General features: G+C 45.4%; 1 protein-coding gene across 1 annotated transcript in view; it reads left to right on the forward strand.

The window, feature by feature from the left end:
- Positions 1 to 389: 389 nt before the first annotated feature.
- The window catches only part of SGPL1 (sphingosine-1-phosphate lyase 1), a 28,353-nt gene continuing 13,596 nt past the window's right edge, over positions 390 to 15,146 (forward strand). Inside the window, exons 1-6 of the mRNA XM_079313003.1 lie at positions 390 to 537; positions 7,980 to 8,145; positions 9,907 to 9,974; positions 11,430 to 11,577; positions 12,865 to 12,944; positions 14,205 to 14,333. Coding sequence (XP_079169129.1) covers positions 535 to 537; positions 7,980 to 8,145; positions 9,907 to 9,974; positions 11,430 to 11,577; positions 12,865 to 12,944; positions 14,205 to 14,333 — 594 coding nt within the window. The 5' untranslated portion in view covers positions 390 to 534. The remainder of the gene's footprint in view (positions 538 to 7,979; positions 8,146 to 9,906; positions 9,975 to 11,429; positions 11,578 to 12,864; positions 12,945 to 14,204; positions 14,334 to 15,146) is intronic.

Consider the following 15,146-nt stretch of genomic DNA (forward strand, 5'->3'; position numbering starts at 1 on the left):
TGGAGTAATTTCTCCTTGTCCCAAGTCTATCTCCTCCCTGAGGCCTTCTCTTCTCCAGAACACCCTCCGCTCTCCCAGGCTGCATCCACAGCAGAGAGGCTCCAGTCCATGATAATTAATAACCAGGGCGAGCTTACAAACTGTTTTCTTGTTGTTGCTGCTGTCGTTTGTTTGTTTGCGGTGGGTTTCTCTTGTATTTTAACAAAAACCGCGCCTGTCTTTAAGGTTTTACTGCCTCCTCTTCCTGAGGGGAGCGCGGCTTTCCCGCCCTTTCCTCGGCCGCTAGGGGGCGCTGCTCTCCCGCCTTCTCTCCCTGAGGGGAGCGCGGCTTTCCCGCCCTCTCCTTCGCCGCTAGGGGGCGTCGCTCGGCCTGAGGGGGCGTGGCCTCCACGCCCCGTGGGCGGGGCCAGCGGGAAGGGCAAAGCTCGGGGCGGGGCGCGGGCGCGCCGGGACCCCGCGGGCAGCGGGCGGAGGAGGAGGAGGAGAAGGGAGAAAAAGAAGGGAGGAAGGAACCCAAGAGCGGCGGGAGCAGCGATGGTGAGCGCGGAGTGCGAGGCCGGCGTGAGGCGGAGAGGGAGGCGTGAGGCCTGTGAGGCAGCGAGGCCCGGCGCGGGCTGGGAATCCCCTCAGGGGATGGCGGGCCGAGCGCGGCCGCCGGCGGGGTGTGAGGGTGGGCGGTCAGCACCTCTCCGAGCCCCGGACCCTTCCCCTGAACCGCCTCTTATTCCTGCATTCCTGCCCTTATTCCCCGCAATCACCGAGTTTCGGGGCAGATCAGCAGCGGTGTTGTCGCCCGGCTCTGGTTATTTCACATGGGTGGGGCAGAGTGATGTTTTCCTCAGGGTTTTGGCGAAGGTGCTGGTCGGGCCCACAGAACTCGTGTTTGCTGATTGATTGTTGCTTTTTAAAGACGCTGTTTGCTAATTGGCTGTTATTATTTTAGCTAGAAGCAAACTTTGGCATTGTTTGCAGTATAGCTTGCCCTAACCCACATTGGCACGGCACGAATCTTTTGCAATTCCTCAGACCTGGAAGAGGTGCAGGTTTTGATTGATTCTTTGGGACTTTTTTTTAATTTTTATTTTTTTCCTATCAGTGAGGGAAATTGAAATCGCAGCTGCTGACTGATAAACGAAACATCATTATCTTTGTCCCACTCCTTTGTTACTCCATTCCCAAGCATCCAAGTGCTACTGCTGCTTCTTGCTTTGGCATAGCCTGGGACAGCACCAGGAGTCTGCACAGCTTGTGTTGGGGCTGCTTTCAGCTGCCAAAATTTGGCACTGGGCAAATACTTTGCTTTCTGTGCAGAGGAAGGTCTAGATTGTCCTGGGGCTGCTGGGGTCAGGCTGTTCTCACCTTAGTCCCTTCTGTGCCAAAGCTTTGTGGAGAAAATTGCTGCTTATTGCACCTGAAAGACCTGCTCAGGTTCTGCTCTTTTATTCCCTAGATTAGACAGTAGCTACTGCTCAGGGTTCCTGGCTTCTGGAAAGCTTAGGAAGTTGGCTTTGTACTCGGGGAATGAGGCTTCCTCTAGAGACACGCTGATACACAATGTTTTTCCTGAACTGTGGTTTCACTCTGCCATCCTTCCTGTGACATTAGCAAAAGGCAGCAAGAAGCACTGGGATTTTTCTTACCTTGACAGAGTAAAATCTTTCTTTTTCCGTGTTTTGCTGATGTACAGCCCACTCAGAGTTCCCCACTCTCTTCCTACCCTTGGAAGTTGTGTCTGAAGATCTGCTGAGGTTGTGCCTCACTCACTTCCTGCCTTGGATTTCTCCAGCAGTGCTTGGTGGTGTGAAGATAAACCTAATCACAGCATTTATTGTGTGTAGTTTGCCTGGTGTGGCAGCAATCACAGCCTTGCTGTGACTCCTGTGCTCAAAGAGATTCCCTAGAGCCCCTGAGTAAGGATTTTGGGGTTCTGCTTGTCTCATTTTCCAAATGGCCAATAAAAAGATGTCTCTGTCTGATCTGCTGCCTCCTGCCTGGGGGGGCCCAACACGGGAGGGGCCTGGAGCTGTTGGGGTGAGTCTGGAGGAGGCAACAGGACGATTAAAGGGATGGAGCAGCTCAGCTGGGAGAGGTGGGATTGTTCAGCCTGGAGAAGAGAGGCTTTGGGGTGACCTCATTGTGGCCTCCAGTATCTGGAGATAGGTGGAGAGAGACTCTTCACAAGAGATGAGGGGGAATGGCTCCAGACTGACAGAATGTTAGGTTTAGATTAGATATTGGGAAATAATTTCTCCCTGTGAGGGTGGGCAGACCCTGGCACAGGGTGCCCAGAGAAGCTGTGGCTGCTCCTGGATCCCTGGAAGTGTCCCTGGGCAGGTTAGACAGGGCTTGGAGCAGCCTGGGACAGTGGAAGGTGTCCAGGGGGATGGAATGAGATGATCTTCACGGTCTCTTCCAAAACAAATCAATCTGTGATTTTATTGCTCCTGTTCTTTGCATCCCACACAATGAAAGATATTCCCTTTCAAGTTCTGTCAGGCCTTGTATATGCTTTGTCCTGCCCTTAGAGCATGAAGTGAAATTTAGTATTCTTTCAATTGATGTAACAGCAGGTGTTCTGGTCTATTTGCTGTGGTGATTGCGATACGGTTTTCTGTATTAGAAATATTTGTATTTCTTAGAAATTTGAATGTAAAAGTCACTCAGAGTTCTTTGTTTTCTGAGTGTTTCCTTTGCCCCTCTTTGCTCATCAAAATTTATCCATGCCATATCAGAAAGGGCTTGTGACTAGATAATGCAGGGGTCAAAGAGTTTTACATGTTGGTATTGATAAGATAATTTTTGAGGATTCTGCCCTATGGTCAGAGTTGCCCAAGAGCAGGGCCCTTAATGTATAATAGCAGCATTCAGTTAGTGCTGATACTGGGGGCTTTGTCCCAGGCTTGCATAACCCTGCTGGGAAGCTGTGCCAGGGCTGCCTTTGTTCATGGATGCCTGCTCCCAGAACAATTGCCATGACAGGCTCTGCTCCCAGACAGCTCCTGCCAAGACTTCGTGTCTGAGTGCTGTGGTGGCACCCAGGTGCTCACAACATATTTCAAAGAAATGCCCATTTTATTCTCTGGAAGGCATGCAGGGATCTGAGGCTGAGAGGGGCCTAGTGAGGAATGAAATATGTCCAGATGAGCCCCAGCATGCAGGGAGCTGGGCGCTTCTTTAACCCTGATTATTGTGGTGTCAGCAGAGAAGGTTTCCTTGCACATTCTGGTGACCCACAGAGATCCACGAGGTTGGATCCTGTCTCTGTGCTGCCTGGAGTGTGCCTAGATGTTTGCAGAAACTTTTGTAAATTGGTTTACCTAAGCGAGCAAAGTCAGCATGACACCTTGTGTGTGTTTTGGGTTCAATGAAATTTGAACTTGGTTTTAGGAGTCCTTTGGGCTCCTGTAAAATCATACCTTTTGTGAGCCTCCAATCAGTCTTTTCCCATTTTGTTTTGGTGGTTTTGCATTCTGTCTCCCCAGTGGAAGCTGGAATGCTGCTGCTCTTACTGTGACTTGCTGCCTTGTTTGTTTTTGTGCTGAAGCTATAATTAGCCATTGTTTAGCCACTCCTCTTGAACTCTCAGGGTTGGTGGTACAGTATGTATACGTTCATTTTGCAGACACCATACGTGGCAAACACCACCCTCCCCAAGTTGCTGTCATTCTGGAAAAATACAAAATGGTGGTGAAAATAAATGCAATGCAGACAAAACTGGTGGTATTGGGGAGCTGTGGTAAGATGATAATGTGTTTTTAGTTTCACTTCAGCCCATACACCCAAAAATTGGTGATTTTTGATTTCTGAGAGATCACACATCCGGTGTGTCTCTGTCTGCCCACATCCTTTGGTCAGGCTGGGGCAGCACGTGGTCTGAACCTGGAGCTGTAATCAGGAGCTGACTAACAAATATTCCCTGCCTGCTGCTTATGCAAAGGTATTTGTCAGGCTGGGGCTGGCAGGGAGGGCCGGAGGAGCAGAGTCATTGCTGGGCTGCGAGTCAGAGCACCGCAGGCACAGGCAGCGCTCTGAGGAGGCCGGGCTGGTGTTGCTCAATCCCATTCCCATTCTCGGGGAGGAATTCGGCTGCGAGTCCAGCGCTGGTTACTCCGGTCAGATGTGCCTGTTGTGGCCAGAGCACGTGCAGGCAGTGAGGTGTCAGCAAAGGCAGGGCTAATTGGAGTCTTCCTCCTGTTTAGGAGCAGAATAAATGAGCCAGGCTGCCGTGTCCTTGCTGGCTGTGATTCAGGAAGCTTCTCCTCAGGAGAACTCGTTGTGTTGGAGCAGGAGCCTTAATTGCAGTGGCACTACCGGTGTTCCCGTGCTCCCGTAATCGGAGCTGACCTAACCCGTGTTTGGAGCCATGGATTTACTGTGTGACAGCCACCTCCTGCCTCAGCTCTGGGGACATCAGGGATCCTGGTGGCAGAGTGTGGGGAAATGGTCAGAGGGTCCCTAGTTGGGAATATGTGTGGATGCAGGTGAAGGATGAGGATGTGGTATCAACTGACAGAGTGAAATTCTTCCCTATGAGGGTGGGGAGGCCCTGGCACAGCATGCCCAGAGAATCCATGGCTGCTCCATCCCTGGAAGTGTCCCAGGCCAGGCTGGACAGAGCTTGGAGCAGCCTGGGATAGTGGGATAGAAAGCATCCCTTTAAAGTGTCCCTTGTTTGGAACAAGCTGGTCTTTAGGGCATTTTCCAGCCTAAGCCTTTCTGTCATTCTTTGATCTTAGCACTTCTTCCTTGCACAGTCAGCCTCATGGTATTGCATTACATAAACTTGCCTTTAAAAGCTACTTTTATTCTGTGGCCCCATTTTAAACCCACTTTAAATGTTCTTTTAGAGGAAGGAAGATTCAGCTGGCAGAATCTTTCTTCCCGTTTTTCCCACAGGTAAATTCGGACAGTGTTTCAATTTCCACGGAAACAGAAGGCACTTGTAACAAAAGTCTGAGCTTCTCCAGTTTATTGCCTTTTCTCTCTCTCTCTCTCTCTCTCTCTCGCTCTCTCACTCTCTCTCGCTCTCTTTCTTTTAAGCTTTTTTTCTTCCTAAAACTCACAGCTGGGGAAATGCTGTTCTGGCAAAACTGCAAAATGTGCTCTCATTAGCTTTGGCATTCCTCCCCCCTCCGTTTTCTATCATCTGGGACAGAAAGGCATTACCGCAGTTAATTTGTGCTCTTTTGTAGTGGCCTAAGTGCTATCCCTGGAACCAGCTCAGCCAGCTAATGGCTTTTAGAAATAAAGTACTAAGGATGTATTCCTAATCTGTGCAGCTAAGAATTCAATATGTAAACTGCTTAGGTAGCTGAGTGCATTAATATCAGTACAAATGAGCACTGCAAGTCCTAATGATAGCAATTAGAATTTTATCTGATACCTGGGTCTGTCTTACTGCTCTGAGAATTAAAAACAAATCCTCCAGTAGAGTTATTTTTTTTTCTCCCTGCTCTTTATTGTGCTCATAAATCAAGTTTTTAAACTGCTTCTGAAATAATCCTGTGGCCTGTGAAGCTTTTGTATGGGGAAGGTTCTCTTACGGAAATAAAAACAGCTTATCTACTCTTTTCTAATGGGAAGGAGAACCTTTATTTTTTGATGCCTTCACAAATAAGCAGGTTATTGTCCTACATGAAAATTTTAACCCGGCATGTTCCTGGGTATAATAAAAACATTCGATTGCAACCTTCTAAATGGCCTCAGGTTTCTGTGGGAATAAGTGGATAATTCAGAAAGTTAAGGTCTCTCATGTCTTGATGGATACTTTCAGGGAAAGGAGCATTTGGGAAAAACTGAGCCAGGGATAGCCAGGGAGCTGAGAAATTGTAAATTACTGCTAACTCATCTTCTGTGCCAATTTTCACTGGGTTTTTTAATCCCAGTTTTTAATATCCTCCTAAATGGATCAACCTCATCCTTCAAACTCATCTAAGTATGAAATGAGTGAAGAAGGAAAGTGAGAAATGCAGAGAAAACTTTACCTGGTCAAGCTGTAACACTTGTGGATGGATTTCACGTTGGGTTTTTTTAAAGCAAGAAAGGGGAAGAAATTCTGTTAAGATTGAACATAATGAAAATCTTCTGTCATTTGTTCAAAACTTGGATATACTGCTGAGTTCCTGTGTGCCAGTTCTCAAGGGTTTCACTGACAAGAAAATGTGCAGACAGCTGAGACCTTCTGTCCAGAGGTCAATCTCTTGCCAGTTTTATTTATTTTGACCTGGCCATTGACTTTTGTCAAGAAGGTCATGTTCCATTTTGATTCAGAGCTTACAGTGTCCTCCATCTTCAGGAAATAAAAAAAAAAAAAGAAAAAAGCACAGCCCACTTTATGTTAGATGCTGCAGCATTTTCTGGCCATTTCACCCTAGGCAAAGAACCAAAGTCATTCTTGCTGGTTAAACGCTCATTTCCAGGGATTTGCCACTGAAGATTGTGCAAACTCGCTGAAACTTAAGCACCACCTCTGGTTAGCTGGGAAAGGTGGCTCTTCCCTTTAATTCTGGGGTTGGATCGGCTTTGTGGTGAGTGGCTTGGAGGACGGGCCGTTCATTAGCTGGGACATTGCCTAATTGCAGCGGTTTGTGGAGGCTGAAGTGGCTCTGATGTATTTTTAAATCGCCCTTTGCCAAGTAAATAGGTGCTAATTTTCCTTCTCAGAGCTGAGCTTGCCTGCTTTTGCTCGATTCAGTCCGTGTCCCTTTAGCCTGTGCTGTGACATGGGTGAAAACTCTCCTCTGCTAAGGGTAAACGCTTTTAATTCTGCTGGAATTTATGTTTGGGTTGCTTAAATACTTTCAAACTCTGCCGTGTTACATGCATTTTACTGCTTTTCCAAAATAGTGAGTATTTAATAGTGTTGCCTTCTGGTAACAAAAGCTTCCTCCTTTGATTATTTGGAAAACCTTGTCTGTTTTTTTGACTGTTAGTAGCATTTCCAGTTGTATTGGAATGACCCCCTAAGAAAAAATTAATTAAATGCTGCTTTTGTTGTTGGCCTGACCCAGAAGTGAGTCCTGTGGGGTGTCCTGAGAAGCAAAGCTTTAGCAGTTTTTAATTCAGCAATTTGTTGAAAAACTGCTCTATTCCTACCTGAAGTCCAACAGCACAGGAATCAAGGATTTGTTCCTTTCAATCTTTTGAAAGGCCCCATGTACTTTCTTTCCCTGTTTTTTGGAGGGTGAAGCTCTCCAGTGCTGGAGATCTCTCCAGTAAAACTGGGCAGAACTGGGCTGGTCCAGTTCCCCAAAAGGGAAGAGGCATTTGGAAGAGGATTCTGTTCTTGCTTATTCTTCTAATCTCTAGAAAGCTTTTCCCAGAGGATTGGATGGAAGATCCCTGTTTAAGGGGAAATGTCCTTTTTCTCCTGTGCATATCCAGTTTTCCTCACCCTGTTCTGATGCTTTTGAAGAGCATCTGGTTTGAAGCTATTGATTAGGAGCTTGGGCTGTGTCCCGACTGTAATTCCTGCTTTGACATTGTAATTGTGCTTGCATCACCATTTTCTGGGGGTTATTTTGGCAGCAGCAGTGTTTTCCTCTCCCATCCCCCCTTGGTGTGTAACATGCTAATTAGATCTTTAAATTAAGGACTTGCTGAGTGCTTCCATCTTCATTGAAAATTCCAGCCCGAGGTACTTCATGGACCTGTTTTGGTGGTACCTTCACTCAGCACCTGAGAATTCCTTGGAAAAAAATTCTTAGCACAGTTGCTCCTCTTGGGCAATGGTAAGATTTGGGATCTCACATTGCTCATCTGCTCTTGGTGCTTCTCTCTCAGTATTTGAAGTCTCAAGGTGTGTATTTTATCGAGTGGAAGTGAATCAAAACAATCTCCTGCCTGTTGTGTTTGTAGGAATTAAGGAAACCATGGGGTCTGCATACCAGAAAGCACCTTTTTAATCAACAGTTGGCATTTTGATGACCTGCTTGTTTCCATTTGCACTTTCCTCAATATCCTGGTTTTCCTTTGCACAGGATGCCCTTATCCCCTACAAGGAAATCCTCCAGATGTACTGGGAGAAAGTGACAAGCATTGTGAACGCCTGGTGTGATGGACTTGAACCCTGGCAGGTCATTGGGTTGTCAGTTTCTTCCACACTTGCAAGTGTGTGGCTGCATGGCTTCCTGTGCCAGCCTGAGAGTGAGTATTTGGCATGGGGGATTTTCTGACCTTTGCAGGGAGGGGAGGTGGCCCCGAGTTGTTGCTGGGCAGTGGAAGGAAAGAGGGTGGAACAAGGCCAAACACTTGTTAAAACAGACTCTGTTGCCACCTAATATTTACCAAACTCTCTTCTGAATTAAAGTCAAGCCTGTGTGGTAAATGAAGCTCCCCCATTCTGTCAGAGGGTGCATGGAATGTGCTTCTGTCTCCTTCCCTTTTCCTGGTCTCCCTTTTTCCTTTGGCTAAACCATTTGCTTGTCTCGACACCCTCCTCTTGTCCAAACCCTGGGGAGATTCATGGAGAGCTGGGTTCCTGTGAGCTTAGTCACTGCTACAGAGTGTCTGGATAACTCTTGGTTGTTTCTCTTCCTGCTGGGGGAGGAGATGTTGTCTTGATTTCATGTTGAGAGCACATTTCATCCTCAGAACGTTCAAGACAATTGCATGTGATAGTGTGAGGATATTTTCTTCTTGTAATATTTTTTTTTTTTTTAAATTTCCGGAGTATCTTCCTGTTTTGAGTGGTTTCTGATACTGGCAGCTCTTCAGTGGAGCTGAATTCTGCAGAACCTGCAGTTTTCTCTGGTCCTATGGTGGCCTCAGGGTTGCACTCTGGAAAAACAGCCAAGTTTTTAACTTGATGTCTCCTTCTGTGTCTCTGTTTCTCAAGCAGCCTTTCTCTTTTCTCTTTTGAGAACAGTGGGAATGTCTGTAAAGAGCAAATTGGTATGAAACTTTTGTTCAGGACAGTTACCTTCCCAGCTAGTTTTTGTACAATGTATTTTGTTTAGGTAGGGACTAGCTCTTAGAAGATCTGATTAGATGGTCAGAATTTTTCAAGAGTTTGCAGTCTTTTCTCACTGTAAAAGTTATTAATGAAACAAGTGTGCACACTGAGATGTGCAATGGAAATTATATTATCAGGGCACTAACAAGTATTTACCACAGAATGTGCCAATTAGTGTGCTTGGTAGCTTTTTAAATTATATATATGAAGTGTAAATAAAAATGCTAAGTCTTAAAATGGTTGATTTGTGAACTTTGTTTAGTTTTTTTTTTTTTTTTCTGTAACTGTTGGGGTGCAGGTAGGACTGGGAAGGCATTTTTGGTGGCTATAAAGCATCTGTGTCATCCTGATTTCATTCCTGCCTTTAGAACCTGAGGAGTTTCCCAGTGCTTGTCATCAGTGGCTTCTCTCATTTGAGTCTTTGTGCTGTGGTGGAATTTCTGCTCTTGCCTCTGTCCATCTCCTTTCCCTGAGTCACCTCCCAGTGTACCAAAAGGGGCAAATCCATGTTGTTTTGTGACTGACATTGTCACAAGCATCCTTTGGTCTGGGAGCCTGTTTCACACTGCTCAATGGTTTTGTTTTCAAGTAACTATTCTGGTTTGCAGAGGCAGAAAATGATAATAATTTTTGACCTTTAACAAACCCTGAAATCCCTCTTTTCCCTGTAAAATTCCACATGTGGGTGTGAATTCCCATGTAAGTAAGAAACAACTAACTGATTTGTGTATGTGGCTGCTGTTCTGCAGTCCAGATGTTTCCATGGCATGGTCCATCCCTGAGAACCTTGCTCTTGGATTCCTTCATCTGTCTCACCATGTCCCCTGGGTCACTGTGTTATTTCAGCTTGGATCAGCAAGGCTGAGCCTGGATCATGAGCTGCATCAGAAGTTTTTGTTTTATGGGGTTTTTTTTTTTTTTTCTTAGGTTCCTTTCTGCCTTTTGTCTTTCAGGTTTGACATCCCGAACTAAAAAACAGTTCTTTAAACTGCTGAGAAAAATGCCATTTGTTGGGGCTCTAGTAAGTATTTGAACAAGTACTTACAGGGTTATTCCAGGTCCTTGTTTCAGCTCTCTTGGAGAATACACAGTTCTGTGCATTTTTGTTGTCATGTCACTGGGATCCTAATGACCCAGGGTTCAGATCTGGGATGAGCTTCTGCTGCCTCCTGCTTTAATGACACATATGATTTCTATGCAATCATTTTGCCAGTGTCACTCCCATAAGAAGGGGCTTCCACCTCTTTATAACTTTTGAGCTATTTATATTAACCAGGAATGAGTGAATTCTCCAGTAACGTTTCCTCATTGTTAGATTTTAAGAAAATGATTTTTAATTCTTGAAGAGGAGATAGGATTGAACTGGAGTTGTTCTTCTGAAGCAGTGTGAAATGTGAGACAAGGGTTTCTTGGGTGTTGTGGAAGGGTGTTTATTTTAATCAACCAACTGGCCATGATTAGTTCAGGGTTTAGATAACTATTAGCAAAAGTTAGCAGAAGCATATCAGCACTTTGTGTAATCATTAAAATGGCACACTAACTGTAGCATTTGGAAGCTGGTGTGGGGTGTTTCGTTTTTGGTTTTTTTCCATAAAAACTTGAAACCACAACTGTCAGCATGTTTTAGCATGTTAACTACCCAGGATGAAGAAATGCACAGCTGGGTTTATTTTACCTCATAAACGATGGTATCACACTTGATTGCATTTCCTGCTGCTTGCTGTGTTGGTGTATTTGCACATTGATTCCAGAGGTCAGAGCTGTTCCAGGCAAATTTCTCCAAAGAGAGTAGCACAGAGGAATTTTTTTTTCTTTTGCTGTGGAGGCAGAAGGAGTTCTCCAATTTCTTCCACATCTCTCTGGAAGGGGTTAAATCCCCTCCCTGGCCTGTTAAGTGCCCCAGCTTTCACCTCCTAACCTGAGTAGCATCTGTGTCCTCTTTCTGCTCTTTGGCAGGTGGATACCTGATAACTTATCAGGTGCACACAAGAGGCCTTGACTTTGAGGCATTCCAATGTCCAAAAGTCAATATCCCAACACCTGTGTTGCCTGGAAGAAGAATCTTTACTTTGGAATGTGTTGTGAGAAGTCTGGGATTTCCTGAGTGCAGGGTGTGGTTGGGAAGAAAGAAATCTCTGAACTGTGCCTGTGGTGGAGATTTCTTTGTTTTTCTGTTTTCATGAGTTTCTAAACCTTGTGTGTGGTGGTAGAGGAGGCCAAGTCCAAATGCATCTGAAAACCTCTAGATTTAAAAACTGTGACTTGAAAAGGTTTGCTGGATAAAAATTCAGGTTTTTTCCTTGAGTTGTATTTTCTCAAGCACTAAGGAAAGGGGTCAGAGCTCCCAGCAGAACAGTTCTTTCTGTTCCATCAACATCACAGATGTAGGCAGCAGGTCCTGTCCTGCACACACTCAACAATTATTCAGAATCTGACCAGTGCCATTGTTTGATAGGCTTTTTTTCTTTCCTTTTAGATTCAAAAGAAGATTGATGAAGCCTTGAATGATGTCACTTCCAGTTTATCCTTCCTGAAAGATGAAAAGGATTATATCAAAGCACTGCCAGAACAAGGCATGAGCCAGCCTGAAGTGCTGCAGAAGATGAAAGAGTACAGCTCAAAAGGTGAGTCTGTAGTGCAGCAGACACCAAACATGACATTTCCTCTCTAAAATGAGTCCCAGTGATTTTTGCTCATGCTTTCCCCTTGCAAATTTTTGTCTGTTTTTTCTTCTGGATGTGACTAAGATTCATGAGTTCTAATGCTGCATTCAGGTATTTACACTGAAATTCCATTTCTTCCACAAGAATTCTAGGCTGATGGAGAGATGGGACAGCTGAGGACAGGAGAGATATGGAGGAAATTCTCTTTTTGGATTGCATTTCTGAGCAGCTGCCTTGATGCTTGACTTTTACCAGAAATGTAAAGCCTCAGAAAATAGTCACAATCAAAAAAAGCAACTTCCAAGTAGGATTGTTAGGGGATTTCCAAGACTGTCACCTCAATTAAGAGAGACAATAGTTTGTGCCTTGAAAAAGCCTTTTTAGGAAGAGTGATGATGATGTTCTCCTGGCTCAAGTCCACACAAGCAGTGTCTGACACTTAATTTGAGTTGCCTCTCTTATATAAAAATGTTCCCTCTGATTTGTGTGCCTGTTATTTATTCCTAATGAGCAAATTTGGGTGATTTCCTGTCCAGAGGAGAAGACATGACTGCCATGGTCCTATCCCAGATTTGAGAAAAGCCTTGCATTTTCTGCTAGAACAGTGCATCTGCTCCAAATTCAGAAACAATTTCATGATTGAGTGTCCTGGAACAACTTCCTTCTTTTCTACTGCTCTCTATTGCTAATGTTGCTTCTATCTGTGTGTTCTCTTAATTTATTGTTTCCCTCCTTCACTGGATTTTTTTTTCTCTAAAGTCTCCCCTGTTTCTGCCTCCCCTGCCCCCAGCTCCCCTTTGGAAGTTGCCTGGAAGTACCAGCTGAGGTAAAATTTAATTGATGTGCCAGCATTGTGGATTTTAGCAGTACAAACCTGGCTTTTCCATCTCTCCTCAGCTTACAGTGGTGGTGGGTGCTCTTTGAAAGTGGCTTTAATTTAGTGTCCAGTTGGTTGAACAGCAGTTTGGGGAGACTGCTGGGGATTAAGTGGATTATTTATTAATATAACTGCTTGCTCCAGCTACATGTTGGTTATGTGCTGACTCTTTAGTCATCATTTACTTGCTGCTTGCTAAGTCCACACAGTGCCAGGGGCTCAGCTTCACATACAGCTGTCCCTGGGCCACAAAACTCAGGAAAACCTCAAAAGCTGAGTCTCTGTGGAGCTGAGGGGGTTTTCCATGTGCTTTTCCACCCTGGCTGGGAATGGCTGTGTTTGTGAGCAGTGTGCTCTTCCCTCTCTTCCAGGGGATGTACGCTGGCAGGATGGGAAAGTCTCTGGGACTGTGTACAGTGGTGAAGAGAAACTCACCCACCTGCTGGTGAAGGTAAAGTGCAAGCAGGCAAACTTTGCATCTTCAGGGTGACCAGAAACCCCTCAGGGCTGTTCCAGCATCCCAGAATAAATTGGGAGGATCCAAAACTGAAGTCTGGGAAGGGGAATTAGTGGGCAGTGTAACTCTGGCCATGTAACTGTCCCTGTGGAAACACCTCCTAGAGATAACTGGGATCTAATCAGATGAGGTGCTCTTTTGGGTGAGAAAGTAATTAGTAATTACAAGTGAGCTGGAGACTGGTACTGGAACAACTCCCACTGAGCCAAACTAAACTCCTCTTGGTTTGAGCATAAGAGAAGCTTTAGGAAGTGTTTTTTGGCGTGGCTGTGTGGTCTAAATCTTAGACAATGGAGCACTGGCACGCTTCAGTGGAGTTTTGTGAGGTCTGTTTACCTGCTCAGGAACTTCTCCCTCTGAGAAGGCTGCAAAATAACCTAAAAGCCTCAAGGTTTGTTTTCAAGTACATCTCCTTCCAAGGTTGTTTTGTTAGAAAGGGAAGTCTGGCCCTCTTGCTCCTGGGAACAGCTTTTGTAGCAGCTGTAATAGGCTCTGTTTGGTGGCTGCTGTTGCTGTTTTCTTCCTCATGTTGACATTTTCTGTGCCACTTTTGGAGAAACAAAGCTCAGAGCAGCCTTTCTGGAGGGGCCTCAGCTTGGATCACTTTGTGGAAACATTCCCTTTGTTTGTGCTGATTGTTCACTGGTTTGTTTTGCTGTATTTTATTTAACATCCCTGCAGTTGCTTTTTGATCTGGACTGCAGGAGGTTGGGACTGACCTGTTCCAGCCTTGTAGCCTGTGAGTCCACAGTTGTGGAAAGAGCAGAAATACTGGTTTTCACAGCCACTTTTATTGTGGTGTGAGTGGGCATTTGTGCTTTACTGCCTGCTTCAGGACCCCCTCCTAATAGTAAACTTGAGAACAAGTTCTACACAGTAATTTTTTGCCTGATTTGTGTAAAGGAATTGCAGGATGTATCTTGTGCTCTTCAAAACCAGCAAAATTATTAGATCTCTTCTTATACCAAGAGATTGCTGTGCTGTAGTCACTCCAGAGGTCTGAATGCCTTAGGAAAATATTTCTTTTTCTTTATTTTACTCCTCAGCTTCCCAGCTTGTGGCATTTGCTTGCAGGAGCAGTTAAGTCCTGTAATATTCTTACTGTAAAATGCAGCTAATTTGCTTCTACAGTGCACATGGAAAGTTCTCAAAACCTCATCTGCATGTCTAACTTTCTCTCTGTGTTTTCTGAAGGTGTATGAAGAGTTTGCCTGGAGTAATCCTCTCCACCCAGATATATTCCCTGGTCTGAGGAAGATGGAAGCAGAAGTAGTGAGGATGGCCTGTACGCTCTTCCACGGGGGCCCCAACTCTTGTGGTGCTGTAAGTAGCCTGTCTTTGCCTCCTGAACATTTTGGGTATTTTTGACTTTGATAAATACAAATGCACCTTGTGCTCTCCAGATGACCATGAGGGTAAGTTCATTCTGGTGTATTCCATGCCAGCTATGTGGAAGTTGCTTAATTCCTCTTCTTGGTGAAGCTTTATGAGAGAGAATTTCACTCAGAGAAACAAGTTCTCTAAACAAGACCGTTTACTTCAGCTTTTTTTTCTCCACTCTAAAGTGACACAGGCTTGATGACAGTTGGCAAAGAGAACTGCTGTAATGCAGCCTGGCTGGATGGCAGTGAGGAATTGTGAACAGAGAAGTGTCACTCTGAGAAGCTGCCCTCGGTTTTAGTCTCTGAGCTGGAAATCTGTGAGCCTGCCAGATTGCTGAGCTCGAGGGCAAGGCCAGCTGGCTGGCTGGCTACTCACCAACAAGCAGGCATGGCATGGATTGTCAGCTGTCCAGCTGGAAAGCTGTGTTTCCAGGCTCCTGTGGCCTTCCAGTGCAAACCAGTTTTACAGCCTTGATAAAACTTCCAACAAGAGTCCAAATGTGTGTTCTTAAAGTGATGCTTTCAGTGTTGGAAGGCAGTGTTGACACGAGCTTATGAGCTGAGCTGGCCTTGAGTGAGCTTTCCCTGTCAGCTGGAGGCTTGCCTGTGGAGTAGCTTTGTAGAAGGTGTAGTTGGGATCAGACTCCCAGTAGGATTGAGGATGATATCAACTCTGTGGGAGTGCAAGATGTGATTGCCTTTGAGAGGAGGAGGTGATACCCTCTGACCTGACTTTTCTTCTCAGTACCACCAC

Source organism: Erithacus rubecula, assembly GCF_903797595.1.
Source record: "Erithacus rubecula genome assembly, chromosome: 9".
Lineage (NCBI taxonomy): Eukaryota > Metazoa > Chordata > Aves > Passeriformes > Muscicapidae > Erithacus > Erithacus rubecula.